General features: G+C 44.3%; 1 protein-coding gene across 1 annotated transcript in view; it reads left to right on the top strand.

Moving 5' to 3' along the window:
• The first annotated feature begins 7,677 nt into the window (after nt 1-7,677).
• LOC142573731 (cytochrome P450 4V2-like) overlaps nt 7,678-19,859 on the top strand; it is a 44,735-nt gene continuing 32,553 nt past the window's right edge. Inside the window, exons 1-3 of the mRNA XM_075683041.1 lie at nt 7,678-8,204; nt 17,055-17,164; nt 19,346-19,434. Coding sequence (XP_075539156.1) covers nt 7,955-8,204; nt 17,055-17,164; nt 19,346-19,434 — 449 coding nt within the window. The 5' untranslated portion in view covers nt 7,678-7,954. The remainder of the gene's footprint in view (nt 8,205-17,054; nt 17,165-19,345; nt 19,435-19,859) is intronic.

Raw genomic sequence — 19,859 nt, 5'->3', positions numbered from 1 at the left:
CATCGAGCCACTCGCCCCGTCTGGTGGTCTCCGCAAGCATGGTCAAGAAACCCCGTGCATGGGAGAATGCCGTACACTGTAAAATGATTTACACCCTAAAAAGTGAAAGAGGGTGTAAATGTGTCTATACCTCACACCCTTAGGGTGTCCAGTATATAGATAACACCCTAAGGGTTGGAGTTATAGACACATTTACACTGTTTTTCACTTATAAGGGTGTAAGTTATTTTACAGTGTAGTGCAAACTAGCGCAGTAAAGAAAAATCAAAACATACTGCAACCCGTAATTGTCCTCTGCTCTTTTTCAGACATAGAGAGAGAAGCGATTAATTGAAAGGCAGTCAGGTTAACCAAGATTGAGTCCGGTTGGCTGCCCTGCACTGAGGAAAATGCAAAAGAGAAGAAGTGATAAATACAAGAAGAGAAAGTCAATATTTGATTTTCCACTGGAGTCACCGACGTTATGAAAAATCTTAGCACTGTCACAGACGGTCTCCAGGATCCCCGTTGAGTCGCCAAGATGACTCCCTCTTCTCCGGGCAGCAGTTGTACCAAAAAGAACTGGATTATGCGTTATACAGCTCAGCAACGCCCCACTTTAGCACAAAGTTGGCGCGCTCACAGCCTGATCATCAATCAGCAGACAGTTGAGCGCGTCGTTCGTCGCACTCATTAAACCATGTTAAAATATACGCATACACATACGTATAGCATATATAACAAAGCAAGTATACTATACAGTAGAACTGGTGCATAGCTGGAAGGAGGGGGGAGAGGGGGTAAAATGTTCTAGAATACTGAGTGCTTGCCTTTGAAAACACTTACATGGACGCGTTCTTTCCACATTTATATTTTCACCTCAAGGGAAAGTGATCAAATAAATTAAATAAAATTCTGTGGTGTTACGGGCCGAAACCACGATCTGATTATGAAGCATGCCGTAGTAATGGATTCCGGATCATTTTGATCACCTGGAGTTCTTCAACAAGCACCCAATGCATGGTACACCGGCGTTCTTGCATTTCCCCCCTATTGAAATGCGGCCGCCGTGGCCAGAATTTCATCCCGCGACCTCGTGCTAACCACTGCAATGCCCTAGCCACTAAGCAACTATGCCGGTTCGTGATCGACTCACACTTGCAGTATGTCTGACGCGTAAGAATGCCCGAGTCACAGTGCAACGCGGCGCACTACTAGCATTATATAGGGTGGATGCAAGACACTTGGCATAGACGTAAGATGATAGAACCAGAGCAAAATTACTAAAACGTCAATTTCGCGATCACGCTTGACAAGTACTTTCGGACTATGCGAATCTTCAATCGACCTATTTTGATTCTTTACGAGGGGTTAACTTTCGGTATGACAAACGAGCCGATGGCCCGAGTGGCCATCGTATGAGAAACATACTTGCCCCCCTCAGTTCATTACGCGGGAACAACCAAATGATTCACGTTGTTTTGCACGGCTGTTCTCTGCAGTTCTAGCCCCGATGCGTACATTTCAGCACTAATAAGCTCAAGCCTTCAGTTTTATTTTTCTGAAAACAACGAGAGAAAAGGGAGGAAGGCCATTGTAATTGGGAACACGCATTCTCCGCGCTCCTCGAGGTTCTACTCAAGTTAAAGCAAAATAATTCAGTCAGGAAGACAGATAGTGAATTGACTGCGGGTGTATAGCTTTCGTGAACTTCTTTTTAAAACAAAAATGTGGAAATTCATTTCTACTTGTGACAATTAATCAATATAACGTTTTCAATGAGACTGGATATCGCGGATATTGCTATTGCAGGTGTAGTTTCCAAATCCTCGTTTTCATTGTTAATATTATTTGCAGACCAAATTTGTGAGTCTGCTCGTAGCTCGCGTTAAGCGAATATCCGATTCTCTGTACTTCCCTCGCGATAATTTCACTTACGTAGCCATATCGGCAAACAAGAAGAAGAAGAAAGCGATTGGTTATTGGTTTTTGACGTCATGAATTTATCTTGAGAAGGCATAAAATAAGAACCGGTGATGAAAATTAAAGAAAGCCGAAAAAATACTTGCTAAGGGCCTTGAGGTTAGCATTTAATGAGAAAAGTGTGACTAATTCGTCGTGGATGGGGGAGGTGTAAACATCTTTACTTAAATGCTGTCCCCCTGGCCTATAAGTTGCTTTAGCATCTCCTATATCTGGGAATTCAGACTCGAGTACGTGATACAAATGCGACAAATGGATTAAAATAGCGATCGTGGACCCATACCCGGCGGTCATCCGGGTCAGGAGGTGATATGAGACCTCGAGGAAGGTGCTTTCTTCTCATGACTTCTGCGGCAGGGTACTTCCAAAGGAGACGTAGCGCATCGACCGCTCCTTCTGTGCTGTTGCCCTTTGAGCATGGGAGCCGTTCATCTTGTTCCACGAGTTTTGAGGACGCTACCACCAACGTTCCACGATGTCCGGTGTGAGTGGAACCCCAGAAGTCGCCGCAGGCTCACTTCCTCCTCTCTCGTCAGGCGGGGTGGGATTGGAGCGGAACAAGATTAAATGAGGACACGTGCTTCTCGTCGTTCTCCTGCCATTCCCCAATGCACTGCCTTTTATAGTTAAAAGTAAAAATTAAATTATGCGGTTTTTCCTGCCAAAACGACGATCGGATTATGAGGCGCGCCGTACTAGGACACTCCGGAATAATTTCGACCCTCTGAGGTTCTTTAACGTGCATCCAAATCTAAGCACACGGGTGTTTTCGCATTTCGCCTCCATAGAATGCGGCCGCCGTGCCTGGGATTCGTTCCCGCGACCTCGTGCTCAGCAGCCCAACACCACTAAGCAAGCACGGCGGGTTGCCTTCTGTGGGGTGTTAACACCAGGGATGTCTGTTGCGGTTCCGCAGGCCTAACCAAAAATGACATTCGTACTACTTTCCAAGAACAGACTCAGCTGAGCACTCTTCAGAAGCGCAGTGGGTACATCGCAAAAAAAAAAAAAAACCAGCTTAAGGAGCGTAGTTTAAGCAACTAGGCTTAAAACTTCTTAACATAACCAAATTTGTTTGTTCTTCTGTAATCCTTTTAGAATCTGCTAGAGGAAGAGAGTTAATTGTTCGTCACCGTACGATTGTTTTGTAACTGCCTCCTTAAGTCTCTTACTCTACCTCTCTCAAGCAAAAGTCTCTCTTACGCAAAAGTCAGCCCACGTATCTTTCAAAGAATCAGCGGTTTTAGTGAGTCATACCGACGCACTAACAAGAAGTTCAAGCCCATTCTTTCTCAGAATGAGAGGTTCACAGTGTAGCGTGACATCTTTCGCCAACCCATTTAGTAGGCACTCTACGTGAGGTCACATACATAGAACTATGCCTGGTCCGGGTAGGTTTAGGTATTACACAAGTCTCGGTAATTATCCTGTGAAAAGGTTGTTTCCAAACTCCTGCGTTGTTTCTCGGCCAGTCGTGCATGAATAAGGCCTTAATTATTTCAACCTTGGTACGATGAAAGATTTAGAATAGGATCTCCGTGGCGGTATGTGAAAGCTTTTTCTTTTCTCACTTTTCCGTTCCTTTTCACATTCTGAAAAGTCACTATTTCTCACTCTGTCGGACATTAGCTTCCCTCGGAACATATCGTAACATTTCGTGTGAGAATATGTGAAATTTTACGTGTGTATAACGCCTCTCTTTCCGAATCACTGTAAGACTGTCTATACTCGAGACCATTTTCTGGGTCAAAGACACTCGGATGGTGGCCACTCATTGCTGGCGCAAAAGTCTATTCGCGCACTAGTGCATTTCTTGAACTGCACCGGCCTGAGTGACCGTTTACAGTTCCGTGCATCCTCCCGCGTGCTCGCTGTGTTCCCTCTCTCCCTCTTTTCTTCTTTCTATGCCCCCTTTTTCTTACCCCCTGTATATGGTAGCAAACCGTAGGCTCATCTTGTTGACCTCGCTGCCTCATAATTTCCTATCCTCAATTTCATTATTTCGTACCAGTATATGATTTCCATGTGTTTTCTTTATTCTTACATGCTTGAAAGAAGGCTTTGCGCTTACCAGTACAAGATCACATCTTTTGGGCAGCTTCATTCAATACTAACACTTGTGACACATTTCCTCGTCTGGTTCGTTCGGCGAAAAAATAAAATGGTGGCATTTTATGCGCAACTCCCCATCGGAGAAGTGGGTAGGAGCCAATACTGGACTGGTTTGCACCGCTTATTAGCAACTAAAATTCTCACCATGCAACAACTATGCCAAGCGTTTTAGTGAATGACAAGTCGCAAAAATTAGAGCAATCTGGCTGATAATTTTTAGCGAAAATAAAGGAGAGGTGATGGCGTAATATTGTTTTGTTAGAATAAGAATGCAGGTGACTGCATGTCGCTAAATACGCAGAAAAATCAATAAGTTTTCGAGAGCGTTTTAAACATCAAACAATAAACTCTCCTAATTAGCTCTTCACGAATAAAACCGAAAGTTCTGGCAGCATTAAAAATACGTATTCACACTTTGACGAAGACGAAAGGTGCTTGTTTGTGTGACCACTGAACAGTGGTCGGCATAGCCCAGTTCGGCATAAGCCCCGTTTGTATTTGAACTACGCAACCATGAAATGGAAGCCAACCACTACGGCGTCTGTTATATTCCACAGTGCAGGCCAAAGTCGTGAAACCTCATTATTCACATAAAAATTCCAAAGGGTCCCCTAGACTTTGGGACAGCCGTACAGTTGAGGACTGAAAATTAGATTGACCCCTTCCCCGCACTTTTTTGACGCGCAAAGTAAATCGAGGAACCATCCTAGATCGCTGAATAGGGTCCCCATGAAAGATGGATGAAAACACACACGAAATAAAACCAGATATCGATGGCGCCTAATATCACGTCGACCCCTCCTCCAACCACAAGACAAACTCGCGGTCACTTCTAGCATGTGCATTCGTGCATTTCATTAGAGACACTCGATTATACATTGTCCGGAAAAGCACATTTCAGTGGTGGGAAAAGCTACCATAGCAACGTGCTATTTCACCGCCTCATATACCCTTCAGTCGCGAATTATGACGCAGTGTTCGTAATTGTGTCAAAGTTACAAAATTTTATCTCAAGATGCTAAAGAATTCATTGAAAGAAAGGCGACATGGCGACGCTTTCTACATTTTCTACTGCGTCCTCATAAGTAGACTGTAATTGTATCGAGATCTACCGGACAGTCACTCGCATGGCGTTCTTGCATAAAAATAATTAAATCACCATATTTAAGGGCATACGCAATTAATTTTGGTCTATGTGCATTGTGATGACGAAAAAAAAAACAATTCTTTTGACGTTGCTGACGAAACGCAGCACGTTGAATGTACCGTCAAACGTGCAAGCACATTCAATAAAGGGGTCGTAGGCAGGGATACTCAGCACACTAAGTGAAATTACGCGAAGTGAATATGCTGGGACTACAATTCACCCTCAGTTCAGTGTCCCTGATTTTTTTTCTTGATCTGCACCAAATAAAACTTGAAAAAACAAGCCGCGTGCACCGTAATTGAAGGGGACGCTTAGCGAAGTGCCCACAGGTGATCCATCCGAGTGCACCTATTCGAGTTATAGCGCTACAGCTTTATTAACGCTTCTGAGCATATCGTGTGTTTCGGCGAACACCTTCAAAATTTTTTTTTAAAGGCTGCTTGTGGCAGATAGCACAATTCTAGCTCATGAGCTGGTCTACACGAAGAGGCTAACATTACTTGCACAAACAATTGAAATGCGTAATATATCAGTTAAGAAGAATTGACTAATTAAGTTGTTAATTAATTACGTTGTGGACTATATTGCAATTTAGAAGTTCTAGCCGTGGAATTCAGAAGGATTGTCCGCTTGGAACGAATTCTCAGGACGGCCCCAGTTTCGAGATATTAATTCTCGAACTTCGTGGAGAAATGCATTGGCGTACCAGTTACTTTCTTAACAAAACGCCGTTTACGCATTCCGGCACAAAAGTAACTGCAACGCCGGTGCGTTTCTCCGCAAACTTCAGGAATTAATATGTCGAAACTAGTGTCAACCTGAGAATTTGTTGAAAGTGGATCCGCCTTGCGAACTCCACGGCTAGAATTTGTAAATTACAATTTGGGCCATAAGCTAATTAGTTAAAAAGTTACTTAGTGAATCTTTGTTAGTTATTCGATTGCGAATTTCAATTTTTTGTGGAAATTGTGTCCGCCGCTTCGAGTAGACCACCTCATTAACTAGAATTTCACTATGTGCCACGGGCAAGCTTTAAGAATTGTTAGCGTGTTCGCTGAAACACCCTGCATATGTGCTCATAAGAACAAGTACATTTGTTTGTACGTCACCTTCCTTTTTAATATTTACACTGCCGCGAGAAGAAACGCTGTTTCACTATGCTGAAGTAAGATATATGCTTTCAAGCTTTAAGTTGTATTTAACTTAAACAATGTGATCGATTCGCCGAGTCGCTTTCACGGCGAATGTGGCGCAACAAAAACGCCAATACGAAACTGAGACGACGGGAGCACACAACGCTGTTGCAATTGTTGGCATTTATTTCGAAGCTTGTCGCTATTTCGCCCTTCCTCCAACCTCGGTCTTCGTTGTAGACTTGCAAGCATAATTGTCGCCCATTGTCGTTACTTGGCCAAAACAACATTTCAGTTTTGCCCTCTTGCGTCTAAGCTGCAATCTCTGCAACCTAGGCCACTCTGGGATGTATTTGTTCCCAGCTGTCACTTCGCTCGTCACTTTGCATATGGACCTTGGCGTCTTTAATTTTATTTCTTTACACGTATTAATGTTAGTCTCCTCAGTCCTTTATTCTTAAATAACATTCCTAGATGATATTTGAAAATTCTATGTGTTAGCGATACATTTGTCGATGATGGCCCACTTGAAACGCGCTTTAGCAATTGCGGTGAGACTGGTGGGAGAAGGAGGCGGGTACAAAACTTGCACGCAGCATTCTTTCTTTTTTTGCTTTTTTGGATGGGAATTTGGGAACGCGACAACCTCTAAATAGTTGCTAGCGCAGGAGGATGACAGAACAAAAGAACCAAGAGCGGTCAACTGTACGCTGTCACTGTAACAACAACAACCTTACGCAGTCACGCTGGCACGAGTTGACTGGTCCCCTATTATAATCGCACGAAACGCTTCATTGCGCAGCCCTCTTTCCTCGTACTCGATTTAATACAAGCGGGATTAGTGTTGACTGAGCCTGTCTTCACGCAAGAATGAACGAATCTAAAGACCAATGCCAAAATAGCGGGGGGTATCCCAAATTGCTTGCACGTAGAATGCAGGACATTTACCTTTCACTCCGGCCCTAATGCAGAAAGCTCTGCAAAAATATAACACAGCTCCAGACCGCATGTGTCGCTTGCCCTTCGAGGAACTTGTAATGGACGTGGGGTGGCCCTTGTCGAGCGTGATTCTTCGTTCCGAACAAAAGACCCTCGCGTCTGTCATCCCTGTTTCGGCTGGCGCGGTCAACTACACGGAGTAGGTAACTGCCGGTGTGCCCTTTGTGACAGAGTGACCTGAAGGGCGAAAGTGGCGGCAAGGCCGTGCCGTGTCAACAAGTTCGCGATATTCACCCACTTGACGCGGTCGCCAACTTCGTCAACGGCCCAGTGCCCATATAAACGCAGTGCCATGCATCGCGAGCCTCGCTCTCGAACCGAACAGTCGCGAGAGCACCGCAATACTCGACATTGCTGGTTTCGAGAATCGGCAAAGCATCGTCCCCTCACCAAATCGGACAGGCTATAAAGGAGCCTTTTGCAGTCCCGGCAAAATTTTTCTGCACTAGGGAGAAACTGATTCCTCGCGGCCATGAGCGAGGTATATGTCAGTTGGCCCCAGCGGAAAACGATTCGTTTGGAAGCATGAGCTGACTCCGCGAGTTCTACTCGGAGCTATTGTTCTCTACAACAACGTGTTCCTCATACCTTTTCTGAAATAATGGCTATCCGGTGGATCTCGCACAGTCTCGTCGGAACTTGTCAGCTCCACGCCTTGCTGGTTACAGTCGCGCTGTGTCTGCTCGGTGTTTTCGTGTGCGTTGTCGTTGTACCCGCCGCAGCAGAGTGGATAAAAACCTGGCTGGCTCTTAGGCCGCTGCCTGGACCCTGGGATGGCGTTCCTTTCTGGTTCTCCGCTGCCGCTTACTGGAACAAGAGCCGAGAGTACAGCGCTAAGGACGCCGCCGTCGGTGAGTGTTGGGCCGCACATTAAATTCACGTTTCTCCCCGCAAGACGTTCCCTTTCTTATACCTACCTGCGTGAATTGGCAGAGCTCTGGACATTGGGTGTCACAACATCTTAATTTCCTTTTTTCGAGCTTATATGTGCGCATTCGCGCCGCTAATTTTAGCAGTTCGGCTGAGAGCTTCCACCAGATTTATCGGATGTCCTTTAATTTCTACATATCACATTTCAACGGTATTTACGATGGTTCAACATTCAAATAACAATACCGTCCGGCGACGAAGTCCTATTTTAGCACTGTGGTAGTAATCGTTGGAAATGGCTCGTAGAGTTTACTGAGCCTACATTTTGATGCTTATTAATGTTGGCTCAGACAGGACATGCGCGACCTAAATATGTCTAAACTCCATAGTATTGTTGCGACAAATATAAAGGGATGTGCAGCATCAAAGTGCGAGTCTGCGGAGCAACTCTTTCAAAGACTCGGAAGTAGCATACACAAAAGTAGAAAACACGCAAACGAAACCGCAGGATAACACGCAGCATTGTCCATATGAAACGGAAGATTAAAAGATTATGAAAACGGAAAGTAAGAGCGATGGAAGTTGAAGCTATAAAAATTGAGATGAAAGAAGCTTTTGTGAATCACACTCTTGCCAACTTTCTTAAGAGTTCGCCGCACAAATTCTGACGTTACTTCAGGGAAAGAAAGGGAAAAAAACTGAACAGATCGAACATGAGGGAAACGTCCTGACACGAGTTGAAGACTTAGCTGAGACTTTCAGTCTCTTGTTTCAGTCTGTTTATACAACAGACAAAGGGGATAAGATAGGCGAATACATCAACGGCGACATGAGGACCGCAATGGAACCAGTTATTATCAGCCGTGAAGGCGCTTCAGAATTGCTGCATGAATTAGACGCGAAGAAGGGAAGCGGACCGGATAGTCTATCAACTGAATTTTTGAAACTATATGCCGAATATGCTTCCTTTTACTTAGAGATAATATTTGCGAAGTCAGTTGGAATGCATTCACTTCCACAAGACTGGCGCAATGCAATAGTAATTCCCGTTATTCAAGATGGCCACCGTACGCAAGTGAACAATTATTGACCCATATCCTTGATGTCAATTTGCTGCAAGGTCTTAAAACACGTTATTGCAAAACATATTATTAGTTTTCTTTACACTAACAAGTTACTTTCCACAAACCAGCATGGATTTAGGAACGGCCTTTCTACGGTGACACAGTCAACAGAAACACTCTATGATATCTATTTGAACATGTATCATTATCATCATCATCATCATCATCATCATCATCAGCCTGGTTACACTCACTGCAGGGGAAAGGCCTCTCCCATTCTTCTCCAACTAGCCCGGTCATGTACTAATTGTGGCCATGTCGGCCCTGAAAACTTCTTAATCTCATCTGCCCACCTAACTTTCTGCCGCCCCCTGCTACGCTTCCCTTCCCTTGCAATGCAGTCCGCAACCCTTAATGACCATCGGTTACCTTCCCTCCTCATTACATGTCCTGCCCATGCCCCCCCCCCCATTTCTATTTCAACTAAGATGTCATTAACTCGCGTTTGTTCCCTCACCCCATCTGCTTTTTTCTTATCCCTTAAGTTACACTCATCATTCTTCTTTCCATAGCTCGTTGCGTCGTCCTCAATTTAAGTAGAACCCTTTTCGTAAACCTCCAGGTTTCTGCCCCGTAGGTGAGTACTGGTAAGACACAGCTATTATACATTTTTCTCTTGAGAGGTAATGACAACCTGCTGTTCATGATCTGAGAATGCCTGCCAAACGCACCCCAGCCCATTCTTATTCTTCTGATTATTTCGGTCTGATGATCAGGTTCCGCGGTCACTACCTGCCCTAAGTAGATGTATTCCCTTACCCCTTCCAGGGCCTCGCTACCTATTGTAAATTGCTGTTCTCTTCCGAGACTGTTAAACATTACTTTAGTTTTCTGCAGATTAATTTTAAGACCCACTCTTCTGCTTTGCCTCTCCAGGTCAGTGAGCATGCATTGCGATTGGTCCCCTGAGTTACTAAGCAAGGCAATATCATCAGCGAATCGCAAGTTACTAAGGTATTCTCCATTAACTCTTGTCCCCAATTCTACCCAATCTAGGTCTCTGAATACCTCCTGTAAACACGCTGGGAATAGCATTGGAGATATCGTATCTCCCTGCCTGACGCCTTTCTTTATTGGGATTTTGTTGCTTTTTTTATGGAGGACTACGGTGGCTGTGGAGCCGCTATAGATATCTTTCAGTATTTTTACATACGGCTCGTCTACACCATGATTCCGTAATGCCTCAATGACTGCTGAAGTTTCGACAGCATCAAACGCTTTCTCGTAATCAATGAAAGCTATATATAAGGGTTGGTTATATCCCGCACATTTCTCTATCACCTGATTGATAGTGTGAATATGGTCTATTGTTGAGTATCCTTTACGGAATCCTGCCTGAAAAGAACATGGATGCACACCTGCAAACACACGTAAGAATTGTTGATTTTAGAAGAGCTTTCGGTAATGTTTCTCACCATAAATGGATTTTTACACTTGATAGAATAGGAATAGGTAAATAAGTAATAAAATGGATACATGCCTATTTATCGATGCGTCAACAAGCTTTAATGATCGAGAATTGCACTTCAAGTTCATTGCGTGTGTATTCGGGGGTTTCCCAAGGTTCCGTTTTGGGACCAATACTGTTTTTGTAGTTTGTTAATGATATCAGTGCACTGGTTGCAACACCTGTTAAAATGAAACTTTTTGCCGATGATTGTTTGATTTATTCCCCAACAGCTTGAGAAGGTGACCAAATTAATCTGAACAGACGCTTATAGGCATTAGCAGAGTGGTGTTTAAAATGGGACATGGAAATAAACTAAAGCAAAACAACATTTACGCATGCTCGCTCAAGTAGGAGCGAGCTTTCCTTCATGTACCACATCGAAAACAATCCTTTGAATAATTCAGCTTGTTTCAAATACGTAGGAGTCAGTATTGTGCACACATTGCAATGGCACTCAGACATTGATAATATGTGTTCGAAACCCGCCGTGGTTGCTCAGTGGCTATGGTGTTAGGCTGCTGAGCACGAGGTCGCGGGGTGGAATCCCGGCCACGGCGGCTGCATTTCGATGGGGGCGAAATGCGAAAACACCCGTATACTTAGATTTAGGTGCACGTTAAAGAACCCCAGGTGGTCGAAATTTCCGGAGTCCTCCACTACGACGTGCCTCATAATCAGAAAGTGGTTTTGGCACGTAAAACCCCATAATTTAATACTTTTTTTTGAAAATTATATATCATGTATTCTTGACACATCACCCTCCCTGTAATGACCCCAAGAACGGGGTTGACAGTATCAAATAAATAAAATAAATAAAAATTTCCCTGACGAATGCTTCACCAATAAAATACGCCTACGTCTTGCATCTCCCACGAAGATACTTCGCGCGGCTTGAATTTTATTAAAGAAAAAAACCCTTCCAACATACCTCTTTCTTTTTTTAGAGTACCCGATCTTTTTTCTTGCACTCTGTGAGAATTGATAGCGCAAACCACCAGTGCAGCTCATTTATTTTGTGACGCTGCGATTGCATTCATAAGGACGCTAATTATTCACTTAGTTAATCAAGCAAAGTTTAACTGACAACGTTATAATCATTTACATTAGGGGTAATGCACCTTGCTATTGCACAATTAGCCTTTTTTCATGAAAGTTCATGCCCCCGCCGTTTTGTGGAAAGCAATATCATCTGAATTTACCATAATGTACCACGGAATCAAAAAGCTTTATTTCGTGTTGACGGCATTCATGGTGCATTCACATATAGGCATCGAAAGTTGAACACACGCTGACAAAGAAGAAAGAAAATATGCGGGACGAAGCACGGGTGCCGTATATTTTGTTTCTTTACTTGTTTTTGAATTTGCGCTGTACATATGAATGCAAGCTATAGGTAACCAACTAGCCCGTCTTTCCTCTTTGTCGAGGTGAGCAGGGAAGACCGGTCATCTTTGCGACGATAATAATGGGAAAATATGACATGATGAACGTGTGTTTTGTACCAGTCAAAGCACGTGTGCAACCTTTCGAAAGGTTTGTCCGCACGTGAGGCCAGCCCGCACCGTGCACAAGGGGACTGGGGCAGGTCTTGTTTGCATACAGCGCATGCTTAAGTCATGTCCATCCACGTCCGAGCAAAGGGCAGGCGTGCGCTTTGCGTCTCCCCTCTATCCTGGTCGTGGCCTATCTACTTACAAGTCCATAGTCTAGCACCAGTTTCCAGGTGCCTGTTCCGCACACAGGCCACGAAATATATTGGCGTTCCACGTCGTTTTCACCTGCACAGCGTGTGGACGGCTTTCTGGGAAAATACTGCGTAGGAAGCCAGTGCGATTCTCGCATATATTGGGAAACGCATTACCAGCTTACTATACTCGCGGACAACTTTCTGTGGCTCTGAAGGAAAAGCTACGGAGGCAAAGCGTGCACAAGTGAGGGCGCTTCCGAAAAGAGTCCCGCGTTTTCATCCACGTTCGTTTAAGCAGGGGAAGAGAAAACATAAACACGCTATTAGCGGTAGTTAAATAAGGCAAAACACAGCGCTCAATGTACAAGTTTACTTATTTTGCGGCTTTTACCTTCCGCATCTGGGCAAACGTGAAACTGTCGCACGTGGAAGCTGCGTCGATTCAGCGTCTGTTCCGAGCAACCAAAACACTCAAACCTGGCGGACTTCTTGGCGCGGTATTACATGTGCAGAAGCTCCGCCCCCGTAGCTTTCTCTTCATAGTCCCAGAAAGTTATCCGCGATTATTAAAGAAAAATTCGATATTATATAGAGTGAAATAGGCCTACCACTAGTAAAGTTACACAACCCCATGCAGTGTCATGATCTTTACGATTCGAAATTCTCGTGCCGACAACCAACAGTGACGTACGTCACCATGCTGCAACTGACCGGTGCACTGAGAGAAGATATTGCGAAGAAAATGTGAAGAGTGCCGGAATTATGCCATTGAATTCCAATTTAGCTAATCACAAAGCTTTGTCGCTGATCATCAGAACCGCTCAGCTACCATCCGTACAGACCTAAGCAAGTTTTTCGTCTCATCAGCAGCTTTATACTGTAGACGGTTTCACTCGCGCGATAACTGCAGCGGGAGTGCACCCCCAAGAAACTTCCGGTCACGGGCCTTATCAGTCTACTGCCCCGAAACACAAAAAGGGCGTTTTTAAGTTGTTTTACTGGCGAAAAGTCTATTTTTAAGTTTTCAGATAAAATACATGCGCATTACGCCTCAAGACAAATACGTACCAATTTTCGTGTAACTTATGGCAACATTCACTTGTAAAATTGTTTTTATGTACAGAGGGAAGATGTTGAAAATCTGCGGGCTTAGATTTTAACGCACTCTTGCTCGTCAATATCGCAGCCGATGCCTTTCTTGCTTGATAAATTTAGCGGGCTACGTCAATGAGCAAAACCGGAAACAGTTCATGAGCCTATGTTTATAAACAGTGACAGGGTCTATACGTACATTTCTCCGCTTGAAATTTCTTGCCGTGTTAATAAAAAATAACTTCGTTGTTTCGAGAAGCACCATTATATCAATCTGAAAACTGAGTATTTCAATAGATAAAAAAAATTATCGATAATTACGATACTCCCTAAGCCGAAATTTAAGCGCATCTCTATGCGTGTTTTCATTTCGCTGTGTATTGACTGGCGCGGACAATCTATCTGGTGCGGCACGTTGCAAACGGAGCGAAGTGTGGCGCGACTGCCTCGCTAATCGGGAGATCGCGAGAGGCAGCGCGTGTGTGACGCGTGGGTGCGATTCACAGCAGCTGCCGCAGACAGACCTCTGCTCATGCAGGGCTTTGTTTCCATATATGGTATCAGTAGACGTCCTCGCGGCATGCCTTATCGATGACGTCATCGGTGAGCAGACGACGTGCGCTACTCTAGCGCCATCTCTTAGATATCGTCACCGCAGAACACGTCTTGCGCGGCACTACGCGCTTCTTCACATCACCCGTCATGGTTGCTTAGTGGCCATGGTGTTGGGCTGCTAAGCACGAGGTCGCGGGATAAAATCCCGGCCATGGCGGCCCCATTTCGGTGGGGGCGAAATGCGAAAACACCCGTGTGTTTGATTTAGGTGCACGTTAAAGAACCCCAGGTGGCCCAAATTTCTGGAGTCCGCCACTACGGCGTGCCTCACAATCAGATCGTGGTTTTGGCACGTAAGACCCCGGGATTGAATTTTCTTCTCATGGTTCAGCTGCACTCTCCTCCTCTGCCTTCCTCCTCGCGCTGTCTTCGCTATCGCCCTCTTTCATCCCCCACTGCGCTCCTCGCTCACTCTTTCATCGTTCGCTGTGCTCGTTCGCTCGTTTACACCGCGGGGCGCCAAGGTATGCCGACGTTCAACGCAGGAGCCGGCGCCCAAGAGATGCGCTCTAAAACATTGGACCATTCTGATTCATAGAGAACTTCTTTCGAATTAGTTTTTTTTTCTCACACACTCTCTACTACGAGCTTTCCACGCAACATGAAACAGGTTTTCCCCTGCAAAAAGCAGTACAGCTCATGTGCGCTTGTGTGCCAAGTGTACCGAATCAACATCCTCTATACAGTTCTGGTCTATTGCCCGTTTTTCAATCTCGAAACGCAAAGCTTTTCTACGAAACCGCTTTTACTTCCAACTCACTGCCGTTGTATAGGGACGCTCGCTTTCAATGTGCTGAATTCCTGGCCTTGGAAGCTAGCCCTCGTCGGAAGGGGCACATCCTTTCCGGCGCGTGAGTTTTAATTGTGCAAATTTCAATATGTGACCTGAAGTAATTAGTAATACAGTTAAATAGTAAACACCTACTGTGGTAACTGAGCGGCGCGGTTTATTGTGGATGTAATGCCGGTCTCTTCAACCAACCGAGCTGCCGAAGCGGAACTGCGCTGTCCATCATATAGGACTACTACGACATCCTTAACAGTTTAGAACTTTACAGCACTCCAGCCCGTACTGCTACTAAGTCCTGTAAAACAGCTGACTTGATGTTTCCGCTGACCAAAGATGCAATTGATACGAGATAAGGAAACTGTGATTTTGCTTGTTTTCTTCTGGTATCGGTGCATTGTTTCATGACAGCGGGCTTAGGGAGTTCTAGCTCAACGTTTACGGTCCTCTGCGCTCAGTCTCGTGCAACCTAACAATTTTCCCGCAGCCACACATGCCGGCAGCGGACATCACAAGCCGCTCCGCAGCCGAGAAGAGGCACTAGAACGTAATACGCGATGGCGCCTCCACTTTGCTTCTTTGGCGTTTCGCAGCCTAGGTAACCAGGCGTCGCTCGTGTTTCCGGGCCGAGCGTGTATATTTAAATTACATGGTATTTGGAAAATGTTGGCGCCTTTAAGCGCCGCCATCTACGTCTCTTCACATAAAACGAATGTGTACCATCAATGAAGTAACAAGCTGAGATTGAACAAAATAAATCTAACAGGAGCGAAAAAAAAAATCAGACTTACACTATGTGCCCGGAATTTGTGTGTTTTCCCGTGACCTGGTTTCGTGTTTTCAATATTTAGTGCATCTAAGTAAGCTGATTTTACGTTCTAGTGTGTTTAATATTACCTTAGTTGTGAACTGTTGTGGTGTATTTGTCTGAGCTGACCTTACACTCTAGTTTTTTTTTTTTCATATGTGAACTCTTTTGCGAGTTGTCTTTTCTGCCTTTAATCGTGATGACTTACGTTATAGTGTGTTTTATCTTATGTTGATTATGAGCTGTTCTTTAGTGCATTTATGTCACCTTACTTCAAGTGTGATTTTTTTTTTGCTCCTGTTAGATTTCTGTTGTTCAATCTCGGCTTGTTACTTCATTGATGGTACACATTCGTTCTATGCGAAGAGAAGTAGACGGTGCCGCTTAAAGGCGCCAACATTTTCCAAATACCATTGTAAGGAAGAAGAAGAAGAGGAAAGGTGGGTGAAGGAGAGGAAGAAGAAGTGAGAATATGACAAGGTAGTCATCCTTGTTTATTCTCACTTCTTCTTAGTCTCCACTCCCCTCCCTTTCCTCTTCTTCTTCTCCCTTACACATAGTTCCAGAGGCAATGATATATTTCATGTCATCCTCCATTTCCTGTTATAAATTTCTGAAAGGGAGTAATAAGGATGAAAATTACTGGTTACAGTTTAGGACAAGCGCATCTTTAAAAAGTGCGGATTGATAATAGCTCTCTGCAGTGCTTGGGCGGCTTAAATTTCAGCGCACCAGACCGTAAGGGACACTTAGCTAAAGCTGTATTTCATTTACCTGTTTAATTTTCTCGTGATCACCATGACAGCAGGAGCAGGTAATCTAGTTAAGGAATAATTTTTATATGGTAGGCAAAATTTCAGCGAGTGCTATATGGCTGTGCTGCCAGATAAGAAACCTCGCTAAGCAAGTGGTGCGTACATTAAGGCATACGAGGACAGACTTTAGGGGACGAAATTATTTTCTCGACTGTATGCGATAACCACTTTAAACACACTACTACACCCTTTGGCAACTCGTCACCATTACAGCTCTCTAATCTCATAAACTCCAACCAGAAGAAGATAGGTTTCCTTATTATAATTTCTAAAACAAAACTACATTCTTTATAACGCTTACAATTTTAGAAACTGGACACATGCATGAGACAACTTTTGTCGGGCTATAATCTGGTGAATCTTTCTACTTTGGGGATAGATGAAGTTATGGAGTGGTGCGCAGACCATCGCTCGTCATCGTCTAAACTTTCGCATGAAATCTTTCTGTTGCAGGGTTATTTAGCGTCATATGCGAACTGTGCGAAACTTACAAAGGACAGACGTTCAAGGCCTACATTGGCATGCTGCCCATCGTAGTTCTTCACACTCCTGAAGCAGTCGAGGTAAGCACCGCACGCAACCGTGTCATGTGCGACAAGCTATACAGTGTGTTTTTGTTTTTGCTCCAAGCACTCCTTTTCTTTTTTAATAAAAGCCCGCAAAAGTTACTCGCATCAAGTCACTACAAATTAATTATCTGCCCAAACGGACACCATTTGCAATAAATATTAATGCAATTCATTAACCAAATAAGTTTAAATCATTAACTTTTATTTGACGTAGTAGTTCTGCGGAAATCCGCAAGGTGGAGCCATCTGCTAGCCGCCTGGTTAGCTCAGATGGTAGAGCGGCTGCCCCGGAAAGGCGGTGGTCCCGGGTTCGAGTCCCGGACCAGGACGAATTTTTCTTCAACTATGAGGCTTTTCTTTCGAGGAACCCGTATGGGTTTCCTTTGTAGCAATTGCTACGAACGGGTGGATGTCTCATTTTCCCTTTATTCATTAACTTTTATTAATCAGCATTCATTAACGTCGTAGTTGGAAATTGAGTCCAGATTTTTTTTTGTTATTATTATTATTGGAAAGTTGAAGGGAACCCGCCTATCTGTCTAGTTCCGTGTTTCAAGATTTGAAAAACGCCATGCGAACCGAAATTATTGGTCTCAAGTTATTCGTCCAATTTATCTGATCACGTGCTCAGAAGTGCGAAGCGCAGCTCGCGGTGCAACCCTCCTGTGTTGTAACAGCGTGTTGTATTAAACAGCATGTTGTATTAAACGAAGCTTCACCCTACGGCACGGCTTCTGCTGCTGAGGTGGGGATGCGCACAATCGGGAGTTGCGCACAGCGACAATCGGAAAAAGACCGTGGAAAAAGGCAAGTGCAACGGCTGCTTCGCTGTACGGCACGTTTTTACGTCACGCCACGGTGGGACAGCTCGAGAGCCGCGTTTCGCGGTGCCGCATGCGTAAGCGGGCAAGTTGAATCAGTCATTTGGCACCACGCATTCCGGTCTGCATGGCCATGTTGAATTGCACAAACGTGGAACTGGATTATCTACTATAAATAAGTGCTGTAAGCTTGCTAACCATGAAGCTAATTAATACCATTCGTGTGATTAATGATGAATCGCGCTTGATTGTTTTTGTAAATGACATACGCCTGGGCACATTATTAATGTGTGGGCACAAAATTCAAGTAACTTTGCATGCTTTTTTTTATTACTGTTCGAAGTAAAAAAAAAACGGATATGCTGGTCAGAATTTCTTGCACAGAAGCGCTACCGCTTGAGGAAGAGCATCACTTCCACGATACGAAACGACGTGCGTGTATTTGCTACAGGACGATAGCTCCTCAAAAAAAAGGGCGAGTTAACATTAGTTGCACTGTTGGCATTGCTTCAGTGTAACATCCGGTCTTTCAAGCTGTCGTGTGGGTTCATGACCCGTGCACATATATTAGGCAGACTGGAATTCCTGCGTCTTTTCTTTTTTGTAATATAAGCAAAGCTATTTAAAGAGAAGCAAATACCGTTACCGTGATGCGTACGTCATCTCTATCTGTAAATTTCCTCTAAAACTTGTAACTTCAAAACTTCACCAATTATGAAGGTAATATGAATAGTAGAAAAATGTGGATGGCTGCAGAGACGCACATCTATCAGCATTTTTTTGAGCGCCGTCTTGCCACAATGCTCCACTTTCGGTTTTTTGTAAGCTTAGTTTAGCTTTCCAAGTTTGGCTTTGCAACCGAACTGCATAGCTCAGCCTCAGTCTTTTCTATAACAATACAAAGTAAGAGCCGAGTTCAGAAACTGTTTAGTTTGTAAACGCTCCTTAAATCCGCCGGCCTCTTCGCTAATATGTTCGCCATCCCAATTTTCCAGCAGCCGTTCTTCCGAATTGCTATAGGGCATAAACTGCTTTCTGTGTCCGCTCCTTGGTCCTAGATATACTGGGTCATTTTCAAAGCCAAGATAAATGAGCGGTACCGAAGTGAATAAGTATCTTAATGCCACCCGGTTCCCTTAAAGCGTATTGTTTCAAAAAAAAAACTAAACCACTTGTGACTGTTCTATCTGTCACTCATTTTATGAACGTTTCTGTAAGTGAAACCACTTATTTGCCCTGTTCAGTCTACTACCTAAATCCGTAACACGTTCGCTGAGTAGAAGGCATGGCAGGCAGTAATATGCTGTCTCTCTCATTAACGTCGTTTGCACTAAAATAAGCGTTCGGTTTGCAGCCACTTCTCTCCAGCAAGGACAACTTGGCGAAACCGGATGTGTACAACTTTATAGCTGCCTGGCTTGGGCCAAACAATCTCCTGACAAGGTTGGCTACAGAACTGACTGCTATCCTTCAACTTTGAGAGTTTTTTGTGAGCTGAAGATAACTTTTTACACGCAAGTGTTAAGTGCTGTTCAAATTCAGCGAAATTATATTATGTACCTTGGCGTTCAAGACCACGTGCATGCGTGAGATTCGGGAAGCAAGAGGTTAGGACCACGGAGAATTGACACTATATCGTGCAACCTATGGCGATCAGCAAAACCCGCCAAGTGCGGACAAATCAGTGGATCTCTTAGGCATGTAGAGCCCTCTGGGCTGTACTTTTCGTCAACAAGGTAGCCTAGCCGCCTGCGGGATTATCTTGCTAAGCTATGTCGAATGCTCGGTTGCGGTAGTCGGAAGGTCCAACCCCACCCCCTGGTTTCTTTTTCCTTTTTTTTCTTTTTTAATTTGACAGTCTCCAGTGC

This window comes from Dermacentor variabilis, chromosome 1 (genome assembly GCF_050947875.1).
Source record: "Dermacentor variabilis isolate Ectoservices chromosome 1, ASM5094787v1, whole genome shotgun sequence".
In the NCBI taxonomy this organism is placed as follows: Eukaryota; Metazoa; Arthropoda; class Arachnida; order Ixodida; family Ixodidae; genus Dermacentor; species Dermacentor variabilis.
Note: the sequence above shows the minus strand (reverse complement) of the source record. Positions and strands in the feature narration are given on the sequence as shown.